The sequence below is a fragment of the Leptodactylus fuscus genome, chromosome 1 (assembly GCF_031893055.1).
Source record: "Leptodactylus fuscus isolate aLepFus1 chromosome 1, aLepFus1.hap2, whole genome shotgun sequence".
NCBI lineage: Eukaryota > Metazoa > Chordata > Amphibia > Anura > Leptodactylidae > Leptodactylus > Leptodactylus fuscus.
This window is the reverse complement of record NC_134265.1, coordinates 150,309,278-150,335,078: the sequence shown is the minus strand read 5'-3', so window position 1 is coordinate 150,335,078 and position 25,801 is coordinate 150,309,278. Positions and strand designations below refer to the sequence as shown.

The window sequence follows — 25,801 nt, the reverse complement described above, 5'->3', positions numbered from 1 at the left end:
CAGCAGAATTATATCTTACCATCTATTTCATCAGCATACACTTCACCAAACATCATCCAGTATGGCTGAAATACAATATCACGAGCCAGGGTCCATGAAGGAAGCTCTGATGGAGAAAGAATGGCTTTCCGTGCCACACCAAAGGCCAGTAGAACAATAGCCATTATAATCACAATACCAAACATGTTTGATGTCTAGTTTGAAAAAAAACAACAACAAAAAAAAACACCCCATAGATTAGTAGCACAAACAAGATGCTAGGATAGATCAGCTGATATATGGAGTTAGATACAGTTACAACCATATTTTGTCCATTTGTTTCGCTCTTACCATCTTCCCAATCATAGTAATGTATGGTCCAGCTTGCTGGTTCACAGCAAAGAAATCCAGTAGTCGTGTATACCAAAATATGATGTCTAGGCAGTAAATTATTCTCCCAGCTGTTTGCAGAGGTGGATCAGCCCAGCGTAGGGCAAAACCGATCACAAATAAAACAATAGCTATGAAGTCTGTCACGTTCCAGTATTCACTGAGCCAGACTTTGACTTTCTGAAGTAGTTTCCCTGGTTCCGACATAAAAACCTAAAAGAAGAGAACATCATTTGTGGAATATACATGGAAAGAGATGTAAAGACACTGATGACAACAAAGTGACATTAACCCCTTAATACTACCCTCATAAGCAGTCCAGAATAGAAGTAAATGGATTTCTCAATATACTGCAATACACGGGGCCTTAGCCTCAACTTGTTTTTTTCCTTCTTTTGTTACCACCATACAGCAACAATTTGTAATTCTTTATTTTTTTAACAATGACGCAATTATATTTTTTACCTCTTAGTTCTATTTATGCTTTAAAGTTTAAAAAAAAAAAAAAATCACATAGGGAAAACACTTAGCATTTAGTGTGGTAATGTTTCATTAAATTTTCTAGTAGCAAATGTTGCCAACCTTGAATTAATCTAAGAGCACTAAATTCACACCACTTTTTCTATTACAAAGGCATTCATAGTATCACAGTTTATTTAGTATGTGACCCCAACGATTCCATGCACTTTGTAAACATGGCGTAGCCCTAAAGGGACATTTCAACCTCATTGAACACTTGGCACATGGAAGGTCAGAAACATGATGTGCATAATAATACAACCAATTACTCTGTGTGTGATCCTGATGATAAGAATGGACAAAGTCTAGGTAACAGCCCATGCCAAGTACCTGATATGATCAACAGCGAACACCTCTACATAATAACAGGCTACACATTTTCAATTACTTGCAAGAAAGTTAAAGGTTTGCTAACACCAGGAAAGGCTCAGGAAACTAAGTATTACATCAGAAACTAGACTTTACTGCTAATCATCAATATGTGAGAATACGTTTAGAATCTACTATACGTAGGTCAAAGCATAAACATTACTTCTAATTTACATGAACCACCTATAGTTCACATAAATAATGAATGCAGTCTGTTGTCACATGCATGATATACATAGGAAGTAAATATGGAGCATGAAGCAGACCTTATATCTACAGAACAATCAGCACTCTACGACATTCAGCAGGCACGCAAAGCTAAGGAACTCTACACCATTTCCAGGTGATACAGCTACAAGCATGACTTGCAGGAGTTTAACTAGAGGGGGTGCAGTTGCACCCAGGCACCACGAGCCATAGGGGCCTATAAGGTGCCTCTTCCCATCATAACAAAACCAGGAGATTCAGGTTTACGCCTCTGATAACTTGCCTCAATTGTGGGTATACCTACAGCAACATCAGAGTGTATTAAATTAGTTGGCTATTACATATATTTAATAATCCACAGTTCACATTCTTTATTATATTTGTAGAGGCTTTGTAATATTTAACTTTTTTTAGTTTTCAACAGTTTTAATTAAAATGTCTTTTATATTAAATCCTACTAGAAAGTCCAAAGGCTCAGAAACAGTGGCTCATTTTGTTACAATATGTTGAGCAACAATCACCTTACCCTTTTAGGTATAAAGGTTAAAAATGAGATGAGATTTTAAACATTTTCATATCCGATAATGATCGGAGTTAAGTTTTCCCTAAACAAACATTCTTAATATATATAAAAGTTCCTGCAGCAGATGTAAAAAATTTTCTGTCTATAAAAAAAAATGAAGGAACTGTATAATTCTTTTGTAAAAAAGCAATAAAAACATTAACAATAATTTTACTATCCTTATGAACTTCACCTACTCTATGACAATACAATAAACTCAACAAAAGAAAATATAGTAATTGTCTTGTACAAGCCATTTTACTCACTTCAGTTTATATATCCTAATAGGGAACAACTGAGGGCGGGTTCACAACTGCACCCGGTCTCGGTTTTGCGGGTTTCCGTCTTCTGCCCAAGAAACTGGACAGAAGACTGAAACCCAGCAGTCAGTTTTCAAACCCATTCACTTGAATGGGATTGCAAAGTGTCCGCCTGTGAGCGTCTTCTGCCTCTCCATAGCGAAACCGTTTTGGGGTTTTTTTGTATGTTTTTTAAACTGGACACAAAGTCCTGCATATCCGATTTTAAGACCGGTTAAAAAAACCGGAGCGGAGAGCAGGTGCAGATGTGAACCTGCCCTAAGATGCTTTAGCTTTCCAAAAGCCCTATCTAGATGCTGTCCTTTCACTTGACTTTTCCAGATAAGCTGTTACTTGTGTGTATATTGGGACTAACAGTATTTCTGCCCATTATATGACTTGTATTCTACAGTTTTGGCCTCCCCCTTTACTTGCTGTTTGTGGAATTTGTGTTCTTTCTGAGCTGGTAGGTGGCAACTAGCTGGCATACAGTGAGTACAGAAGAATCTGCTCTAACTGTCTCTCAATCAAACACAGCCCCAGGACCATACAGTACATCTATAGAGAAGTACTGATATGTACTCATGTGAGCAAAGTGTTTTGATTCCGATATAAAATTTCTTTTTGCTTTTAGCATCATCCTAAGCTTGTTTTACTTCTCTTTATCCCCTACACTGCCTGATCAACCCGAAGAACAGAAATTCATTTCTATCTGAAAATATATTAGAAAATGTTAGATATTTGCCTATACCAATTTTTTTATGCAAAGACTGTCGATACAACAGCACCCACTTATCTCCTTGGAGCTTAACGCTGTATGTACAATGCAGTGGGAAGGTAGTTTGTGGTCACCTCCAACCATTTACAGAGGCCATCATGGGCAGTGGGTGTCTTCTGTAATACGGTATATATAACTGACACCCTGCTGTAGTATCCATAGTCTGAGGAGCACAGAGTACAGCTGATCATTGGGGATCCCAGCAGCAGGACATCTTGAGATAATTTTATCGCCAGGATATCTTTCTAAAAGAGTAGCAGAATAAATATCAAGAATCTCTCTTACTTTAGCCTATCCTAACAAATGAAACAACCAAAGTGGCCAGATTAATGTATTAGAAACACTCACCTCTCTGACTTTCTCAATAGCATTCGTAAAGATATAAGTAATGACCAGCCATTCTTGGACACTGGGCACTGGCTCCATCTGCACTAACACTACATATGTGAACAGCATAAGGAAAAGCAAGTATGCCATCTAGAAATAACAAGAAGAAAAGTATCAATACATACATCTGCATATGTGCTTGAAAATATCTTTCTGTAGTAGATTTTTCAACGTGTGACACTGCTACACAACTCAACTTACAGTGTGAAACCAAAACTTGACAATAGGGGCACTGTAGAACTCACTGATCTTTCTAGTTATGGGTAGGCTTATTTGTGCATTGAGATTACTTGCTTCAGGTGAATTCTTTTGCCCCTTCTCAGCATCATAGCTTTGCTGGAGGAAAAAATAGAAATGTTTAGGAAAAGTGATGCAAGTTATTCAGTAACTTAATACTACACAGTTAAGCAGCCTGTGACACCAAAATAAATAAGGACTACACTGAGCACTTAACGAAAATCCAAAGCACTGTCTGCAGGAGCAAGATTTGTGACCAGGCTGAAGGCAATAAGAATGTCTTCATACCCTCCCAACCAAATCAAATTTATCTGTTTGGCCCAGATTGACTCTCTGCTGTCCAGGATCCCCTAGGGCCTATCAACTATAGCCTCTTCCTTCTCTTCCCTTTTCTAAAATTCGGCATGGAGAAAATAAAATTAGTCATCTTTCTCCTATCTCACCCTGTGCCTCCACCAGACCTACTGGTTTAGTCACAGTTAATGTCGTCAATAATCTCACAATCTCATGGCCTCTGTCATCTTTGATTCCAGTCTATCTAACTAACTGCACATCCAATACATTATTACCTGCTGCATTCACCACAAAACATTTCTTGGGTCTGTAATAATCTCACCCTGAGTCAACAACAATGCTTATGTATGCCATGATAAACTTCCTCCTAGATTGCTACAATATCCTTACAAATGGCTACCCATCTTAAATTCTTCGAACCTTCCCCAATCCAGCCATAACACTGCTGCCTGGTTAATCTATCTCTCCCTTCACTTCTCTGCCAATCCCTACACTAGTCATCCATTGCCAAATGTGTTCAAATTAAAAAAGATTAACAAAGGCACACAAAGCCATCCACTAAGCGTCCTCTCCATACACCTCTGACCCAATCTCCTGTTACCTCCCGACAGGCAATTTTTGCTCTTCTGTCATCTCCTCATCAAAGATTTTTACTGTGCATCCCCTATGCTTAAAATCACTACTCCAACACCTCAGAATGTCCCCCATGATCAAAATCTTAAATCCAACCTGAAAACCAACCTCTCCATGAAAGTCCACAGCCCACAGTAACTCTGCGGCTATTATAATATCATATGAGCATATTCTACCCATCTACTGTTTCCTTACCTTACATATTGTATGTCCTGGCTGGCACAGTCCTCTCTCCTACTGTACCAGTCAGTCACTCATTTAGTTCATGTTTATTGTACTCATTTTTGGTATTACATATAGCACTGTGCAGGGGTTTAAGGCAGGTATGGAAAAAATGCTGCACAGTAAGAATGCTTTAAAAAGAAAAAAAAAAGTATTATAATAGTTTATTTTTGTCAATTAACAAAATTAATTGAATGAAGGACATAAAGAAAATGAAGAAAATCTAAATCAAATCAATATTTGGCATGACCACTCTTTTGCCTTCAAAACAGCGTCAATTCTTCTAGGCACACTTACACACAGTTTTTGAAGGAACTCGGCAAGGAGGAGAAATTAACCGATGTAGACTCTCTCAAAACCAGCTATCTCTTCATGTAATCCCAGATAGTCTCAATGAGATAGAGATCGGGGCTCTGTGGGGGCCATAACATCACCTCTAGGTTCCTCCTCCAAAGGGTGGTCACACCAAATATTGATTTGATTTAGAAATCTCTTTTGTTCTTTCACTTAATTTTGTTAAAAGGAATCTGAAGCAGAACCCAGCACATCAACCCAGCCTCGTAGATACATAGGATAGGGTACCGTGAATAAAACAGTATTTTCCCCTAGTATAAAAGTTTTTGTCAATATGCAAATGAACTCTTTGGATCAAAACCGGCATTACTACTTACCTCTTTAGAGAAATGGCAATACCTTCAATGATCCAAAAAGCTCATTTGTATATTGACAAAAATAGCAATTCCTCAATGGAGGCACTGATTCACAAACGAAAACTCTGCTTGATTCAACTGATTCTAACTATTTGTGGGACTGGGTTGATATGCTGGGTAATGGTTACAGACAACCTCTAAAAGGGGTATTCCCATCTCAAGGATCCTATCTATACTGATAGCTTATGCAAACTTAAAAATTCCTAAATACACTGATTTAGCAATCCTATTTTGGTTACCTGCTATGTTAGATTATTCCTCCCCATTGTTTACACATAGTTGTCAAGGCACCCGTCCTGTATTTGATATCAGGTCGGATGACGTGACTCACTGCGCTTTGTGGGGACTGAGTTCTCCAGATCGTGCTTGCTTGCAAAGCTCTTATGCACTGCCGACAGGACAATCAGATCAGCTAATTCTGGTTTGCTGATAAAAGCTCGGACAGAGTTAAAGCTTTATATAAACACAAAGATAACATTGAGTTGACTGCAAGTCCATTCTCTCGTGTAAGTAATTTTTTCTCTCCAAACCTGTGTAATATAATATACATTTACTGTGCATATTATTTCATCTGCATTTGTTACATTTCTAGTTATGATAATACATAATCTCTCATGGTAAAGGCAATGTCTATATCTATTGAGGTACTTCATAGTGCCCTGTCCATCAAAGAATACAAGCCATTCCACCAGCTTGTTGAAAAATACAAGATGTGAGAAGAGGAGGAAAACCCCTTCAATTGAGAAAAACAAACCATTAACACATCTATTTTTGAAAGCTTTCTTATTTTGCAGTATGCTTTCCACACCTGCCTAAAGCTTTTGCACAATACTATATGTAGTCCCTGCAATTAATGGTGCTATAAGAAAAAAAATACTAATAATACACATAATATTACAGTAATTTAAAAGAGAAGCAATACTCACAACCGTATGTTCCAACCTTATATTAGGGGAAGGGGTGTCTACATAGAACCTGACAAATTGGTTAGAATCTTGTGCCTGAGGTACATGTGACATTTCTGCCTTTGTTTTAAACTCCAGCATCAAGATACAGGGCGGAAATAGAATTCCTAAAACAACCTAAAAACAACAAGAGATTAAGAAATAACAGTCACAAATGAGTTTCTAAAGCAAATAAATGTGTTGCAATAATTTCTATGTTAATTAATACTAAAGAAAGGTTCTGGACTTGTCATTGGTATAAAGATAGAATGAAGCTCTCAAGTCAGGTCTGTGCGATCATTAACCCCTTCCCGCTGGTGACCTTTTTTGATTTTAGTTTTTGACTTTCTGCCTTCCAAATCCCATAACTTTTTAATTTTTCTGTTTATATTAAGAGTTTAAGGTTTGCAAAACAAATTATTTTTATAATGTAATTATACTGTACAAGTACAGGAAAGCTGGGGAAAAAAATCTGAAGTGGGTGGAATTGGAGAAAAAGTGCATTTCTGCGACTTTCTTACAGGCTTTGTTTTTACGTGTTCACTTTGCAGCCAAAATGGCATATCACCTGTATGCTATGTTTCGGTATGATTCTAGAAATACCAAATTTATATATATAGTTTTATTTACATTTTAACTTCTTAACAAAAATCCAAAACTTTAAAGAAAAAAAATGGGGTTTTTTTGCAAAGTCGCTATATTCTCACTCCCATAACTTTTTTTATATTTCCGTATACAGGGATGAGTAGGGGTGTCTTTTTTTGCGGGGTCAGGTGTAATTTTTAGTTTTACCATTTTTGATGAATGTCTATTGGTTTGATCCCCGGCAACATGGAGACAGCAAATGGCACTTCGGTCAGCTTTGACAATGGTGCTGGGGGGGGGGGGGGGGGTTTAATGTCTGTGATCAGTATGGGTACTGATTACAAGCAATTGTACCCCGGGTCTCTGCTGAATAATACAGCAGAGACCTGTCGGCTATGGCGGCTGCACTGTTCCTGAGCGGCCGCCATATTTAAATACCCAATATCCGCCAAACTATTACGGCGAATGTCTGGAAGGGTTTGAATAAAACTGATATTCATGCATGTGATTATATATAAATTAAACAATGGCAGGTATTGTATTTAAGGAGAAGTCATCTGATTACAATACACAAATATACCTTGAGCCAAGAGTTCTTCCTCATTTTTAAGCACCCCATCCACATGTCTGTCAGTAGCATCTGTGTGCAGGTGTGGCACATAAAGGAGCGTAAAGCAGATGACACAGCTAGTTTTAGGCATGTTGAGTTGCTCCAATTCTTTAGTTCATATGTTAGAAGCTTCATTGCCATTTGTTCATTTCGTTTGAACGCATTTTCCAGAAGATTCACAGTAAGTTGGCCAAATTCCCTGAGCAAAATAAGGTACCAGTTAAATTTTACAATTTCAAGGAAGGCAAATATCCCTGTATCCCTGGTGTCTTGGAAATCCTCTTTATTTTCTTAATCGCAGGTCACCCAGCCTACACAATAAATTGGTGAGATCAGACATGGATTCCTTAAAAAAAGTGGCCCAGACCTATACTGCAAAACCAAATGTTGGGTTGATTTCCCTGTCTGAGATGTATCAACTGTGCCCTCATGAGAAAGGATCCCAGTTTGTACATCTACATACGAGGGATTCCTTCCAAATCTGCCATTTTGTTACATGTAACACTAACCATATAATATAATGTAATATAATATAATATAATATACAATGTAATATACGTGTCACAATCTCCTTGTATGTAGGAGAGACAACACTAGATTTAAAGACCCGGCTAAACCAGCCTTACCCCATTAGGAAGAAAAATCTGGATTTACCAGTTTCTAAACATTTTAAGAAGGCTAGACGCACAGAGAAACAGATAAGGTTTTGTATTATTGATCACATCCCACCTTGGGTGGGTGATCATGCAAAAATTCTTAAAGTGAGGGAACTTGAGTGGATCCATCCTTTTGACATATTGCAGCCCAAAGCCTTTAATGTGGAATTTGCCACTTTGGGACTAGTATAGATGTGTATAATGTTATGTCTGGATATGAGTGTGAGTGTACACATGACAATATCATATATGAATGCACAATGTATCACTATTTATGTGGATTGTAAGTGTGATAATTATGTAATTGCTATTTATTTGGAATAATTATCTGCACACTATAAAATTTTGCATACTGCCACCATTTCACTGCTTGTCAGAAGCTCATGGCTTAATAATAAATTACCCTCACGGTTTTCTCATGTTATCTGTGGAGTGCTGCCTATTTGTTGCTATATATTCTAGGGATAGTGCCGATGGGGAGCACCATTTTGTATACTGGTGCAGTCTTAACTTGGAGTTTATATTTACTGTGCATATATTGTTTTGTATAATTTGATAAAAAAAATAGATATATTCTAGGGACTCAGTATGGTCACTCAATTTCCTTTTTAGAGAACGTACTTTGAATATTTCTTTAACTCTTCCGAGGTATCATCGACCATGTTGCTCTGTTTTGCTTCATGTGCCATTGCTCGGTACAGTTTGCAGGCAATTACTGCTTTTACCATAGCTCCTTCTCCATGCTGCCAGAAAAACATAGCCATATTTTGTCTCTTCATCAGCACTGCCCAAACCAAGAGGTCATTATAGGGATATACAAAACCAGCTAGCTCAGGATCTTCCATGGAATTCATCTCATCCTTTGGTTTCTTCTTTGACTTCAGCGTACTTGTAGTCTTCTCCTTTAAATAAGACATAATGGTTAGAAATAATACAGTATATGTGAATCCTTGACAAAAATTGACTTATATGCTAGTCATGAGATATGTATAAAGGGGCAGGGGACAATGGTGGTTAAAATACCTGGATACCTCAGTCTCACAGTTCATACTAAATAGACCCCTCTCACTATATTAGAAAAAAAGTTTATATTGGACATACATCTTGTACTTCAAGCTATCTGGTCCAAAGAACTTCATGCTACACCTATGATGAACAATTTCACCTACATAAGATGTTAAGGTGGGCATATATTTCATGGCTGCTGACCCTCCTAACATCCCCCATTACATGTGCCTGTTCAGCTCTGCTGAGCAGGCATATGTTCTGAATGGGGAGGGGGGAGCAACTTGCACCTCTGGCAGTGTTTATCACCCCTAAACGGTGGGCCAGTCCCAGTATTAAATCTCAACAACACAAGTCAAGTTTTAATGAATCTCACCACAAGTGCATACTGAGTGATATAATCAGTAGAGATGAGAGAGTAGGGAAATATTTGAGATTCGATATTCGTTTCGAGTAGAGCCTCAATATTCGACTACTCGATCGAATATCGAATGCCATTATAGTCTATGGGAAAAAAATGCTCATTTCAGGGGAAAACACTATTCGACTAAGGAGAGTCACCAAGTCCACGAGTAGCAGGAGGAGAGTGTTTAGGAGGAGCGCTGTGCAGTTAAAGCGCACAGACCCCATTATAGTCTATGGGGTCCGTGCACTTCAACTGCACAGCGCTTGCAGTTGCGCTGATATTCCGTTCGGCGGGTCCTCCTGTGGACTCCTTCCAGACGGAAGGCAAGCGCTAATGTGAACCGGCCCTTACTCGTCCTGCAGAACCAGCATTGATTGGCTGAATGCTATAAACTCTATAGTATTCGGCAAATTAACGCTGGTTCTGCAGCTGGCTCATCCTTGCTAATCGGGAGAGATGGCATCCCACATGTGTTTATGTGGGGGCTGACTTTTTCTCATAGGAATGCATTGACCAGCGTTGATTGGCCGAATACTATACAGTGTACAGCATTCGGCTAATCAATGCTGGTTCTGCCGGAGGCCTGTCTGTGAGGAGGCGGAGTCTAAGATCGGACCACAATGGAGACTGCTGTGGTCCGATCTTAGACTCCGCCTCCTCACAGACGAGCCTCCGGCAGAACCAGCGTTAATTGGCCAAATGCTGTACACTGGCCAATCAGCGCTGGTAAACTGCATATTCCTAGTTTACAGAGAATTTATTATTCTAAATATAGGACTATGAAAGGAATCATGCACCCAGGATGAGGTCACCTAAACTTATGTTAGAAGTCCTCTTTAGACTAAAGATGGGAACAGTATGAAAGGCTTTACGTTATTGGTTAATTTCTTTTATTCAGTCCTTCCTAAAACTGCTGAAGAAGAAACACTCTATTTTGAAGGATAGGAGACAATCAAACTTTGTATGATATTTTATAGTAGGTAGTAAAAAAAAAAAAAAAAAAAAGGTCTTAGGCCTGGTTCACATCTGCGCATGGGTTTTCTATATGGGGACCCTCCTGAATGGAAATGTAATCCGGTTAACTTAGGAAACCTGTGGACTATAATGGGGTCCACGTGGCTTCTACATGGAAAACGCAGAGAGAAAATTGCAGCTTGCAGGACTTTTCCCTCAGCATTTTTCATGCGGAGAGGGGAATGGAACGACCCGACCGCAGATGTCAAACAGGCGTTAGTGAATGATTTGCCATTGCTGCAGATCAGCATTGTAACTGGCTCATGGTTCACGTTGGAACATAAGTTATAAAGATCTTGATTTCAATAGATTATTTGGCTAATTTTGATTAGGATCTTTCATTACAGCATATTTAACAGTTCATCTTGACCTCTTAAATTATATTACAGGTAGCAATAAAACATGAAACTGCTTCTCATCTGTGTACTTGACCTGAATACTTTCAGAGTTATGACTGTTCTCAAATTTACGACTATTGCATAAAACACATCCAACTGCTCACATTTATATAGTAGTTTTACCCTCAAGTTCAGGCAAGATAACTCTAATTTCCAGTTCAGTAAAACTCAAGGAGAAAAGTGCAGAATCTGAATATGTTGTAACAACTGAATAAACTGTCTATCCCCCTCCATAACTGCATTAAACAGAACTCCTATATTTTACCACTACCTTCTGTTTGCATCTGTCAACATTCACTGCGTTCAAAAAACAAAACAAAAAACAAACACACATCATGTTTATTTTACAAATAAAAAAATAAAGTCCTACACTTAAAAATGTATCTTGAGTTTAACCCCTTCCTGCCAGTGACATTTTTCGTTTTGCGGTTTGTTTGTTTTTTTGTTTACTTCCCTCCGTTCAAACACCACAACTACTTTTTATTTTTTGCTCACAGAGCCATACGAGGGCTTAATGTTTGTGGGACAAACTGTTCATAAATGTACCATTTATTATTCTGTGCAATGTACTAGGAAGCTGGAAAAAAAAAAATCACAATGGGGTGGAATTGGAGAAGAAATGCATTTGTGCAACTTTCTTACTGGTTTCATTTTTATGGTGTTAACTGTGCAGCCAAAATGACATGTCACCTCTATTCTATGTTTCAGTATGATTCCAGGGATACCACATTTATAGAGTTTTATTTACATTTTAACCCCTTGAAAAATCTAAAACTTTGGAATTTTTTTTTTTTTCTTTCCAGAAAGTCAACATTCTGACACCTGTTACTTTTTTATATTTCCATGTACAGGGATGCAGAGGAAGTATTTTTTGTGGGGCCATAGTGTACTTTTTAGTTCTAACATTTTGGGGAATGTTGCTTTGATCAATTTTTATTCAAATTTTTATCAGAGGCGAAACAATGAAAAAAAATGGTGGTTTGGCACTTTTGATTTATCTTCCTGCTACGGCGTTCAGCCTGGGTAATTTTGGACACAGTGATACCTAAAGTGTATGTGTTTTGTATGTATTCTAGGGGAAGGAGGAGATTTGAACTTTTAGGGGTTTTTTTTTTTTTTAAACTATGTTCATAAGGCTTCTGGCTGCCAAAGCAACAGGTCAGGTCCTGCAATCTTGCCATTTTCTACTTTGGGAAGTGAGGAGGAATTTGTCCTGTCCTGCATCGCCCTTGATCAGAGTAAACTCTGATCATGGGCATTAGCTCTGGTTCTCCGCTTTCTATTACATTACAAGGTGGGAATCATCTTTAACAACTCTGTATCCCCCATACTATTACGGCGGATATCGGCAAGGAGTTAAAACTAGATGGAATAAAACTTCTTCAGTCTTTATTCTAACATTAGAGCGAATGATGTAAATAGAGGCTGCTCTGTCTTCATCTGTCTTTCTGTCAACTTTTCAGTGCATTGTTCTGCTCCTATGCACATTTCAGTGGGCATTCCATGCAAAAATCTATAAGTAAACTGTTATACAGACCTTCTATAGATTCAAATCACAGCCCACATCAATATCTAGATCCTATCTGAATTAAAAGGTATGTGTATGTCTATTGATGTAAATGGTGAACTATGTTAATCCATTGATGGACTTCAAAACTGCATCGGAGATCAAAACAAGAAATAAATCATCTCAAAGTATACAGTAGGGGTAAGATTTTGAGAATAGTTTTCACATATATCAACCACACTTTTAAAGAGGACCTTTCATCAGACTGGGCACATGCAGTTTCATATACTGCTGGAAAGCCGACTGCGCTGAATTCAGTGCACTATCGGCTTTCCCGATCTGTGCCCCGGGTAAAGCGCTATCGATCCCGGTACCGTAGCACTTTACAGTCAGGAGGGCGTTTCTGACAGTCAGTCAGGTACATCCTTCTCCACAACAGCGACTATCGCACTGTACTGTGAGAGCGGGGAGGAATGCTCCCTCCCCTCCTGATAATACTTGTCTATGGACGAGCACTGTGAGCAGAGGGAGGGAGGCGTTTCTCCCTCCCTCGTCTCTGTCTACCACCCTAACAGTCCTCTCCGTTCTGTCAATGACCTTAGACTAGTATCCTCAGTTATCCAAACATCTCACTCCCTTTTCCAAGACTTTTCTCGAGCAGCACTTGTGCTCTTGAATGTCTTACCCTAATTATCAGTCTAATTATTACCCAACTATAGTAGCTTCAAACATGTCCTAAAGTCACATCTGTTTATGCAAGCTTATCCCACGACCCGATCATATTGTTCTACACCTCCGAACACTAAATAAACATTTCTTATCCTTAACTATCATATCTACTCTATTCCTCAGAACCTGACCCCCTCCACCTAGAGGTTATCCTGTACGCCACGCACTTAGTATCTGTATATTCACAGATACTGGTTAGTGACAGGCTCATATAGCTTCAGTTATTTAAGCTTATCTATTAGGGCTAGACCATTGTACCAAATGGTCTTGTGCACCCATATTTTCTCATAGATTATAAGTTCTTGCAAGCAGGACCTTCACTCCTATTGTTTGATATCTTAAGTTTTTGTCACAATGTAATGTCAGATGTCTGTCATGTACTCTCTGATGTGTAAAGTGCTGCAGAATATATTGGCCCTATATAAAATTAAACTATTATTATTGAGGCAGTACCCTGTGCTAGTCCAGTTTTTAATAATATAGAAAGCCAATGATAGGTGACCTACACAAAGTAATGAAACTGTAAATAATTTTTTGCTGAACACATGCACAATAACACCGGTGGCCATATTTCAATGCCTAAACAGCTTGCCCTATCACTGGTCGTGGATAATAGAACTCTGGCAGAAGATTAGGTGTAGTTTTGTGAATTGCAATAAAGTTTCTCTTTGCGAAGGAAACATTAAATGTTCTGTGTCAGTTTATTGTGAAATGCATGTTATACAGAAGATTGCAAAATCAATGGGATTGGTGAAGATATGCATTTCACTCTATATCATCAGATAAGAGTCACAATACATGTCTTATCCAAATAAAGCAAGACACACATGCGGTATACAATGAAATATTGTTCATCTGTGCTGAAAGACTTTTTGTTACAGATCATACCCTGAATTAGAACTTGCAGCCTGGCACACGTACATGGTAGATTAGAAACTTGACTCTACCGGAACATTTTCAATTAAATTGGATCTAAAACTTAGAAGGATCACCTTGCGCTTATAAGGCTGTGCTGTCCGCAGGAACTGGGAATGCAAGGTATTCTCAGGTGAAGCATGCTTGCTGTTCATCTGGCTGTTCTGGCTTAACGAAAGATGAGACAAGTTTTGTGCTAGGCTGTTAGAATTGTTGCTCCTCTGGCAGAAAGATCAAAGAGGGAGAAAAAACAAAAGTGATTTTATTGGCAATTACCTATTATCATTTCAAGTTGGTATAATAGTATATGTAAATCTATATGAATTTTAGAGAGTCTAACAGTCTATTTGCATACTTTGCACGTGTACATGAGGAATAACATTAGGTCTCGCCATTGTATGACTTGCATTCAGCAATTTTCCATCAGTTTTCTGTATGTAGTCTCTATCCTGGCTCTGTCCTGGGGAGCCCCCTGGACCCAGTACAGGTGGTGGGTAACAGAAGGATACTGTCTGTGGTGAGCTCCATGCTGGAGAATAAATCCTACCCCATGTATGGGACCTTGATGGCACTTGACAGCAATGTAAATGACCAACTGCTTCACCACAAGTGTGAGAAGGAGCGCTATCGCAAGTCCTTCCTTCCAACCACGGTCAGGCTACATAATCTACATCAGAACAAGTGAAGATCACTCCGCACAGAAAACTAATGATTATGATTATGAAGTCTTCCTTCTTTCTTCTTCTGTTCCTTAGCTGCTATGGATTCCTAGTATTTTTTCTCAGCTTATGTGTGTCTCCTTGTGTAATATATTACTATTTGTTATCCTGTATCTGTATTATCATGCTGCTGTAATATACTGAAAATTCCCCACGGTGGGACTATTACAGGATTATCTTATCTTATTTCAAACTCTCAGTTGTCTTAGAGCTGGTGGATGGAGATACCTGCTATGAGGTTTTCCATAAACAACACAGAAGGAGAATCTGCTGATCATACAGAACATTATAGATACGCCCTATAGCTAGTCTATACTGATGTGAAAATATAAACATTTGAGGTAGGATATAAAGCCTGCTATTTAGTTTTGTTTAGTTTCTTGATATTCTCCTGCTTACTCTTCCCCTCTGTATAGACTTCTATTGTGAGATGCAATCTGGCACATCTGTGACCTTCTGACCATCTAGCAAATATGTCAGAGTGAATATCAGTTTAGCAGAAAAGGGAAGTGGAGAAGGAAAATATTCATATACGTTCAGAAGGGAATTATTCTCTGACAAAATATATTACAATGTTTCTTGTACAGTACTGTGATACGCACATAGTTAGGTGCATGTGTAATGGGTAATTGGGTGCCTCTGTTAGTTTTCAAAGTATGGTATAAAAAAATATAAGTAGAAAAAACACCTTTTGCTTTCTGTAGAGACTGTTGTATAAGGCACGGAAACTCTTCCTTGTGTAGCTGCTTCTATAAGCTCCTCCAATCAAGTACTCAATTACTAATCCAACATCAATTAGGGTAATTTTGTAGTCTGGCGAGAGGTTACTCTGTGTACATAACATAGAATTAGACATAGTCAAACGTACATATTTTCTCTAAGTCATATTGCATTACTTGTAAAATAAATATCAATTTCCTGAATAAAATAGGCAAATTATTTCCATGTTAGTGTGATAAAACTCAGTCAGAGTGTAACACCACACGAAATCTAAAAATTCAGATGTGATTATAATGTATCAATCCTTCAATGTCAGGTTCACAAATATATAGTACAGACCACAAAAGTGTCCCTATGCTTATTTGTAACATACATTACACAGAGGTCCCATGTGGCTTTCTTTCTTCGATTTATAAAAAGTCCAAGGGGTCTAAAATAATCCTAGAGTCTCATCAAATTTTCAGATTTTAATGCAAATTATACTTTAAATAAACATAGATTATCTTACCAAGATGTATTACAGGAAGTCTATCACCAGTATCTAACGTATCAACTCAGCGCTGCAGACACCATTTGATTTATGCAACCCTAACCTAGTGATCTGTCTTACCTTCGACGAATACCTTTGAATACATAAAGGGTCTGACCTGAGCATTTTGTTAAACAAACAGCAGCATTGTGGGGAGAAATTATCATAGTACACATTTTGGGCAGCCCTGCTTAGTAAAGGGGTCTATACACAATAGACAATCTGACCATAGCGACTATTTCCACAAAACTGGCTGACAAACTAATATGTACACTACACCCTAAATCTTTCCCAATGCAGATGTGGGGGGAATAAAGGATAAAGTGTCTTATGAATATGCCATAACTGTTCAACATGTAATCCCTCCTTAAGACGTAATGACAAGTAGATTAATTTTCTGAGAGATTCACAATGTTAACTTTTTAATCCAAATTCTAAAATCTTACCTGTTTTACATCTCTAATAAGATGGTGCAATAGCAGATTTGTAGGTCCTTGTTTCTTTAAAGATACAAAAGAGAGCATTTTCTTGAAACACAGTGAAGATTTTTATCACATGTAATTACTGTCAATGTAAGGTTTTGTTTAGACCCAGTCTTTATTTCTGTGGGAGTTATACAGTACATGTACAGTATTCCCAAACATATACCTCCAATGAAAAACTGTTTTCCCAATGTAAAGAAAAAAAAACAAACACACACACACACCACCATAATACTGCATGGTTTACCAATTCTATTTTACTATAGAAATGATAAAATATTAATTTTAAAATATAAAAGTATACCAGTGAATATGGGTCCAGCATATGCATATGGTGGGTATATGTAGACCTACCAGTGTTTGGGAAAAATACTTTGGGAAAGTATTTTAAATACAAAATACTTATGACTGAAGTATTTTAAATACAAATACTAAATACTACTTCTAAATTATTTTAAAAATACTAAAATACTTGAAAAAATGTAAACAAAAAATGTAATAAAAACAAAAAAATGGAACAATTGAACATAGGCTAAATGGAAGTGACCCGGTACAGTTTTTTGTACTGACCCGATCCTGTAGTGCTTGTAAAAGTGTTCTTGATGTCGGTTGTGGCAAGCAAGTTCAAGGTGTGGCTCTAGCAGCTTAAGTGTTGAGGCAGGATAATGGCTAGAGATGAGCGAGTACTGTTCGGATCAGCCGATCCGAACAGCACGCACCATAGAAATGAATGGATGCACCTGGTACTTCCATTTTGACGGCGGCCGGCCGCTTAACCCCCCGCGTGCCGGCTATGTCCATTCATTTCTATGCGAGCGTGCTGTTCGGATCGGCTGATCCGAACAGTACTCGCTCATCTCTAATAATGGCATCACCTAAATCACCTTCATCCAGGGCATCTTTGGTGCTGTCATTGTCCGTTTCTTCATGCTGAAGAATTTCATTAATGTCCTGCCTTTGTAAGTCGTCATCCTTGACACGGCCACTATCTTCATCTTCCGAATCGACGTCTTCAGAGGCACAGAAATCAGAACACCATGGATTTTCTTCACCAAATTCATTGAATGCCTTAACGGAATTGCTGCCGTTGTCAGTGACAGTGTACAAAATTTTGTTGACGCTTAAACTGAACTTCTCATGCGTGTGGTATAAAGCTGCAGCAACTTCTTTGTAACAATGTTCCCCAACGAGCCTTTTGCAGAAAATGGCGATTGATTTTCGTTCCAAATCATTTGAGATCCAATGAGCAATGACGCCGAAGTAGCTTTTCCGGTTACTCGACCATAAATTGTCTAATTTTGAAATTCCGTCCAAAATTGCAGGGAGATGTGGGTCTTCGAGATCTAAATCATTGTCGGTTGCATCCCCTTCACTGGTGTTACGATTTTCCTCCATTTTTGAAGTAATTTTACGGAATGGATTACGCAATCGGGATGATTAAAAACTAAAAATAAATCATGCTTCACTGCAAGGCGGACTTGCGTTGATGGAACGCGCTGGAATTTTCCCTCCTCTCATCGCACCTCTCGCGAGATACGAGAAACGAGAGTGATGACGTTACTCGCGTTGTTGTTTTTGCGGTGAGGCGAGTTATTTAAATTACAACATTTGTTTTGAATTTAGACAGTAATTAAAATATGTAAAATACTTGCTAAAAGTCCAATCACATGTAAAAAGATTAGGTCCGCACTCCTGTATTCCTTAAAATTTCATCTTTATTCCATTCTTTTAAAAGTTCATCTTCTTACAAATATAAAGTGTGCAAAAACTCCCCAAAGTTACTTAAAAAATCATCACTAGCTCTAGCTGACGCGATTCTGGGCGTACTCGCGTCAGTTAGAGCTAGTGATGATTTTTTAAGTCACTTTGGGGAGTTTTTGCACACTTTATATTTGTAAGAAGATGAACTTTTAAAAGAATGGAATAAAGATGAAATTTTAAGGAATACAGGAGTGCAGACCTAATCTTTTTACATGTGATTGGACTTACTGTGCTCCAGGAGTCCGGAGCCATTTGGCCGTGCACCCAGTGGATTATACTTACAAACCAACAGGAGCGGTGAGCTACAATCTTTCCTTATATTCTTTGAACTTCCTAAAAGTATTTTAATTGCAAAATACAAATACTGGACAAGTATTTTAAATACTCCCGAACACTGAGACCTACGTATATGATCAGCAAATGAGGAGAGGGTTAATTAGCATTTTATTGTACAACTTTAATAATATATATTGTAATAAGTAATATTTTTATTTTGAAAACAGAGTTGGAGTTGGCATTTTTCTACCAACTTCACCTCAGATTGGCACGCCCTCAGGCCACCGGCAGTAGCAAAATCCTGCAAGGTTATTAGCAGTTATGGCCTCTGCAGAGTGATTGAGAAGATGGGGTTCAGGGAGCAGGGATCTCGGAAAATATAAGAACTGGGTAGTTTCTCAAACAATCAATGTGGTATATTATACTAATGCATAGCCTGGTTGAGATGCTGTATGATGAATATCTGTATGAAGTAAAGTGAATGCACTGTGCCATGCCAGGGAGAGCTGAGGGCCCAAGTGGAGAAGTAAGAAGCATCCATCACTAGAGTGTTAGGGGCAAAAACAATTCTAGGGGCATGGTCATGACTAAGTACCCCTGTGGGCACTGCTACATTACATATTTTTGGGTAAGTCTTTGAGACAAGAATATTTGTATTATAGTACTGGCACAAGCTGGTTTATATTTCTTCATAAGTAGATCAGTAAGTAATTAATTTAATTAGATAAAACCAAGTACAAACTATGCGGCCCTGGAGAAATGAGATCCTTATGCCTAGGGTTGATTTTGGACATGAGACCAGTATAATAAGCGGTAGGTTTAGAGTGGGGAAACTATTGCTTTAGCATGTGACTATGGCCCCTAAATGGCAGCTGGTCAGCAATCGTGTATTATGGTAATGGAGAAAAAAAAAGGTACCGCTGGCAGAATCTAATATACCACAACGATTGTACATCTCTGTGCTAAAGTGCAGGTCTTTTTTTCCTGAAAACGGCCTTAAGTGTTCATGTAATTTTGGCAAAAGGAGAAAGCATTCCACATGAATACATTTATATTAACCCAAAGTATGCCATAAGACCGGTATATAGCTACATATCAAGTGCTGCAGAACATTTTCATTATAGCCAGTTATAGTATTACTATTAATCATTAATCATAGGATTAATTATTAATCATGCTGTTGTCCTATAGCCTACACGCCATGTTTTAGGATTACTTTCTTTCTATTTACAGCAAACTAACTACAGTCAGCAAAAGAATCTTGAAAACAAGAAGACGGACAAGGGTTGCCAACAATCTGCATCCATCTCAAAATATTTCCCAGTATACTTACAGTATTGTACAGTTCTTCCAATCTGCTTATAGTGAGAAAACGATGCATGTTCACTCCATATTCTATCAACAGTTTCACAAAGTCCACACGATCCATGACCAAGGCATCCTGCATGGCATTTTCTAAAGAACCAACCTTTCAGGAAAAGTTATAAGAGATTAGTTATAAACAGAAATTAAAGTACGGTAAATGTCAAGTTGGGGTCTTATAATGTAAATTTCGTTCACTAGCTCTAAGTGAAAACTAGTTACGGCTTCATCAAATATGAAGCAAGTCCTCTGGAATTATTAAGAGAGCCCACTCCTCATGTGATGGAAGTCGGTTGTGTTATACAGCTGACATCTGCCTATAAAAGCAGCAACAGCGGTCAGAGACAATACCAATAACGCTACATAACCATGCTATCTGTGCCATTAAGTACCAACATCTGAACAGTGTGACAATTCGTTGTCATGAGCCAGAAGTCCCCTAAAGGCACAAACAACTGTCCTGCTAGCAGCTCTATTACATGATGTAACAGAACAGTGATAAAATGACAATATATTACAATACAGGAAGTAAAAAAAATAATATATATATATTTTTAAAAGACTAGGAAATTCAAAACGCTGGGCAAATTTATTAAGACTGGCGTATTGTACACCAACTTTTAATAAATGGCCCAGCTGGCACAGGGACTGAGAGATTTATCTCTACAGTACCATAATGAAAATCTATGCCAGTAGATTTCTATTGTAATTCATGCTAGAAAACTGGCATGAGTTATAATAAATATGCTGGACCAATGTGCAGATGCTTTAGCCCTCCGCGTTCCTCAACCCGCACTGCCAACATTCACATAATTTGGTGGAAAAGCTGTGAGCACCTCAATATCATCCAGTTTTTTGGCACAAGGGGACAATGTATTTGACCCACTATCTTCCTCATTTCACATATAAAAAAACAAAAAAACAATTGATATTGCCAAATTTAAAAATGCCCAAAAATGTCAAAATATAAAAGCATTTATCCTGAGTGTTGGAAAAAAAATTAAACTTTGTGTGGGACAAAGAAAATTACTGCTGGAGAGTTAGTGTTACAAGTCTAAAAAAATATCCTGCAGCGCTGAGAGAGAGATGAGCGACAGAGATACCTCCATGGTTAATAACTATATCATACAACTAGAGATGAGCGAGTAGTATTCGATCAAATACTATGGTATTCGAAATACTCGTACTCGATCGAGTACCACTCGCTATTCGAATGGAAAAGTTCGATGCAGAACCAGCATTGATTGGCCGAATGCTATACAGTCGGCCAATCAACGCTGGTTCTTCTCTTACCTTTAGAAGTCTTCTCCGTGCAGCTTCCCCGCGGCGTCTTCCGGCTCTGAATTCATTCTGCCAGGCATCGGGCCTGGGCAGAGTCGACTGCGCATGCCCGCGCTACAAGAAAATGACTGCTTTCACTGTAAGCGGCCATTTTCTTGTAATGCGGGCATACGCAGTCGGCTCTGCCCAGGCCCGATGCGCCTGGCAGAGTGAATTCAGAGCCGGAAGATGCCGCGGGGACGCTGCACGGAGAAGACTTCTAGGAGAATCCAGCCCATCCCTCACTCGTGGACTTGGTAAGTGTAATTTGATCGAACGTTGCCTACCCCTGAAACAAGCATTTTCCCCCCATAGCCTATAATAGGATTCGATATTCGATTTGAGTAGTCGAATATTGAGGGGCTACTCGAAACTGTTCGCTCATCTCTACATACAACAGCACACTCTTTCTGGCAACTTAATAAAACCCTGTATCTATACTGATCAGGAGGCACCTAAGGATTGGTCCATTAATATGGGTCGGAATAGATACAGGGTTCTATGAAGTTCAGAACAAGAGTGAGAAATGCACAATATAGTGATTTAAGCAGGACAGTTTGTTATTTTAAGTGGTGTGGGTCATCTATTTTGCATGTAGCAGTCCCCTATATTCTTATTCTTATGGTAGAGTTGGAAGGGACCTCAAGGGCCATCGGGTCCAACCCCCTGCGAGTGCAGGTTTTCCTAAATCATTCCAGCTATATGTTTATCCAGATTCCGCTTGAAGATTTCCATTGATGGGGCGCCCACCACCTCCCGTGGCAGCCTATTCCACTCTCTCACTACCCTCACTGTCAGAAAGTTTTTCCTAATGTCTAATCTGTATCTCTTTCCCTTTAGTTTCATCCCATTGCTTCTTGTACTTCCTTGTGCTAATGAGAATAGGGGAGATCCCTCTGCACTGTGACTACCTTTCAGATATTTGTAGACTGCTATTAAATCTCCCCTCAGCCTTCTCTTCTGCAAACTAAACAGTCCCAGTTCTTTTAGCCGCTCCTCATAGGACATGGTTTGCAGACCTTCCACCATTTTGGTTGCTCTTCTCTGGACTTGCTCCAATATATCGATGTCTTTCTTGAATTGAGGCGCCCAGAACTGTACACAGTATTCCAGGTGTGGTCTGACCAGGGAAGAGTACAGCGGAATAATGACCTCTCTTGATCTAGATTCAATGCTTGTCTTAATACATCCCAGAATTTTATTAGCCTTTTTTGCAGCAGCAAAAGCAATACTCTTATGTGTAGCATTTGGAATACGGTATTGTGACAATATATTATGGGATCTACAAATTCTATACTAGTTACTATAGATTCAAACCTACACTTGGGTTTCCATCTTCAGTTCTGCAGGTTTCCGCCCGAAAAATGCAGAGAGAAAAGTCCTGCTTGCATTTATCAAGTGGAATGGGGAACAAAATCCCCAAACTGAATTCGGGCACAGGAGTGAAACTAGCTTTATTGTTTCCATATTATGAGGTATAGGTGCAGAACACTCCTTCAGACATTTTAGATCCCTCCATATGAACTGTAGTTTAAAAACCTGCATATTATTTTGTAATAAGGAATTGACAATATTGCAAAGCATGATAACAAAGGGTCTTTCACACGTTCTGTGGCCTGTCCTTTTTTTAAAGATTCATTGCAAGGTGATGCTCACCAATAAAAAAAAAGACAGCATCCATTTTATCTTGAAGGCAAACAAAAAAAACAAAACAGATGACACTTGGAAGTACACTAGGTTGTACTATGTCCATAAATATTGTAAACCAGAAAAAACACACTTAAAAATATGAAAAAAGGTGTTTCCTAGCGTCTGACATCACCCTACAAGATAAAATTAAAGAAATACGATAAAGTTTTTCTAAAGCAAAACTGTCTGTCCCAAGGCATTACAACTTCAATGGTACAAGGCTATAACTAGAATAAGTAATGGACAAGCATCATTGAAAAAAAGTAATTAACTCAGATACCCGAGGGTATGATCCGGAGCCTGATTAGAAAGTAGTGTTCCCACAAATAATGGGTTTTTAAAGGGAAGCTATAAAGTTATCTGTTCCTCTAGGCATCTGAAGCTGTAAATCAGTGGATGTTCATTCAAGTGGAAAATAACAGTTTACACATATTTGGTCATGTGTATACCACAGCAGGTTAAAACAGGTTTAAGAGAGGTAGAAATAAAATGGAAAAAGAACATTCTAAAGCAAAAAAAAAAAAAAAAAGCGTCATTCACCGATCAGTATGATGATGGAAGTAAAGCTCAGCCCCTTGATGGAATATCTAGAATATTTAAACCCCAGAAACTTCATAGAATGACAGAAGACTTTGTAATAAATCACAATGAGTCCAACAAATGAAATGAACATTGAAACCCTTGCACTGCATTCTAATGGTTTACTTCTATACTATATTCTCTACCCTTGAGTGTTTTAACACATTTTTTTCATGGCTTTACACATTGAGCAGATAGAAATATTTACTGCAATTTTCCATTAGGCCTCATTTCTATAAACAGCATGACAAAGGGGTAGGATATTTCATATAGTCTGGAAATATTATGGGCAAATTTGATATGGGGAGGGGTTGACAAGCTAATACCTGAAGTCAATGAAGAGAACTGGGCATTTACCAAAAAAGTGGGAAGGCCATTTCAAATGGCTGTATCTCCAATTTCATACCAAGCAGAAAAATGGTTCTGGTATCACAAGAAAGCTGAGATTCTGAGATTACCATTCACCAAGTTTAAGCACTAGCTATAACAGAACCTATTTGATAACTCAGTCTGAAATGTGATTTTCATGCAGTATGAACTGCTACACATGGAAGTCAAATTCCTGACTGTGTCCACACTGCATATAAAATCACATTTCTGACTCAGTTTTGAAATAGTGATTATCTCAGGTTCTGTTCTGTTCCGGTTCAGGTCCATGCTGTCATTACACTAAATTCCAACCACTAGAGCTGGCAATAGGGTTAGATATAAGGATAACATTAGACAGTGATAACTATATGAAGCTTTTCCCCCCACACAGTGACTACATAAGGATACATTTATGTATGACAATCTAAAGTTTTAAAAGCTCATAGTGATTTTCCAGGATTTAGATTTTTAGGACCTATCTTATCACATCTATAGGGAAAGGGAGTCTAAATCTTGGCACCCCCTCCGTTGTTGAGATGATTTAAGAGGCCTGGACACTCAGGCGAGTGAGGCTTTCACTTTTCATGGGAGTCATATTACATTTATTGGATACATGACTATGCTCATTTCCACTGAATAAATGAGATCATGCCTCAGTACCAAGCACAATGACTATATAATGTACATCAGTGTGCCTGATATGCAGTGCTAAGGAAATATTCTAAATATTTCTGTCACCACTAGGGGGAGATGGGAGCTTTATAAATGTCTATGTAGTAAGCCCCCTCTAGTGGTAGCCACACATTGATTGAATTCTGTAATTTGGTTGGACGGTTGGGCGCAGGGAAACAGAGCGTTTGGTACACATGTCTATTCTAGCCTACAACCCCTCCATTATAAACTAAATATAATATTGCCTAATAGTATAACCATATAGTTGAAGTATTAAATTGTATCAGTACCAGACCTCCAGACCTTAGATCTTAACTAGAGATGAGCGAACACTGTTCGGATCAGCCGATCCGAACAGCACGCTCCCATAGAAATGAATGGAAGCACCTGTGACGCTGACTTTGCCGTCGGCCGGCGTCACAGGTGTTTCCATTCATTTCTATGGGAGCGTGCTGTTCGGATCGGCTGATCCGAACAGTGTTCGCTCATCTCTAAATTTTCTTAACCTATAGCATTCTAGATAAGTCCAATGGACAATGAATATCAATTTTAATACTAACATCACCTCACAGCAGCAGAGATACTGTTAAGCCACTTTAGAGCCCCAGGGATAATGCAGGCATTCTATGACCTTGCCGAAATGTATTATGTAATACATGTACAAATTGGCAATTGGCAATGGGAGGGTGAAAAAGGATCATTGCGCCATGTTGTGAACACCAACACTAAAAACCCTCTTAAAAAGTGTAATTTTGTTCATTAAACTGGTCTAAACTCTGGTGCTTTATGTAAAAGGGACAGCTTTGTTTTAGGAGATACAATGCTACTAAAACATCTTAGCATTATAAAATACAAACTTTCCAGTGCTGGCCATACACTAGGATATGATTCTTAGCAATATCCACTCTGTTCCAAGTCAATGCCAGGCTCAGCTGATCTGCTGCAGACATGTTAGTACCTATAAAACA

General features: G+C 38.5%; 1 protein-coding gene across 1 annotated transcript in view; it reads right to left on the bottom strand.

Moving 5' to 3' along the window:
* Positions 1-25,801, bottom strand: part of TRPM6 (transient receptor potential cation channel subfamily M member 6) — a 150,228-nt gene that overhangs the window by 78,635 nt on the left and 45,792 nt on the right. The window contains exons 11-22 of the mRNA XM_075278405.1: positions 25,691-25,791; positions 20,176-20,310; positions 16,770-16,823; positions 15,763-15,903; positions 14,433-14,576; positions 9,003-9,283; positions 7,696-7,924; positions 6,516-6,668; positions 3,692-3,826; positions 3,452-3,580; positions 331-582; positions 20-194 (exon numbers count right to left, since the gene is read on the bottom strand). Of these exons, the coding sequence (XP_075134506.1) occupies positions 20-194; positions 331-582; positions 3,452-3,580; positions 3,692-3,826; positions 6,516-6,668; positions 7,696-7,924; positions 9,003-9,283; positions 14,433-14,576; positions 15,763-15,903; positions 16,770-16,823; positions 20,176-20,310; positions 25,691-25,791 (1,929 nt within the window). The remainder of the gene's footprint in view (positions 1-19; positions 195-330; positions 583-3,451; positions 3,581-3,691; positions 3,827-6,515; positions 6,669-7,695; positions 7,925-9,002; positions 9,284-14,432; positions 14,577-15,762; positions 15,904-16,769; positions 16,824-20,175; positions 20,311-25,690; positions 25,792-25,801) is intronic.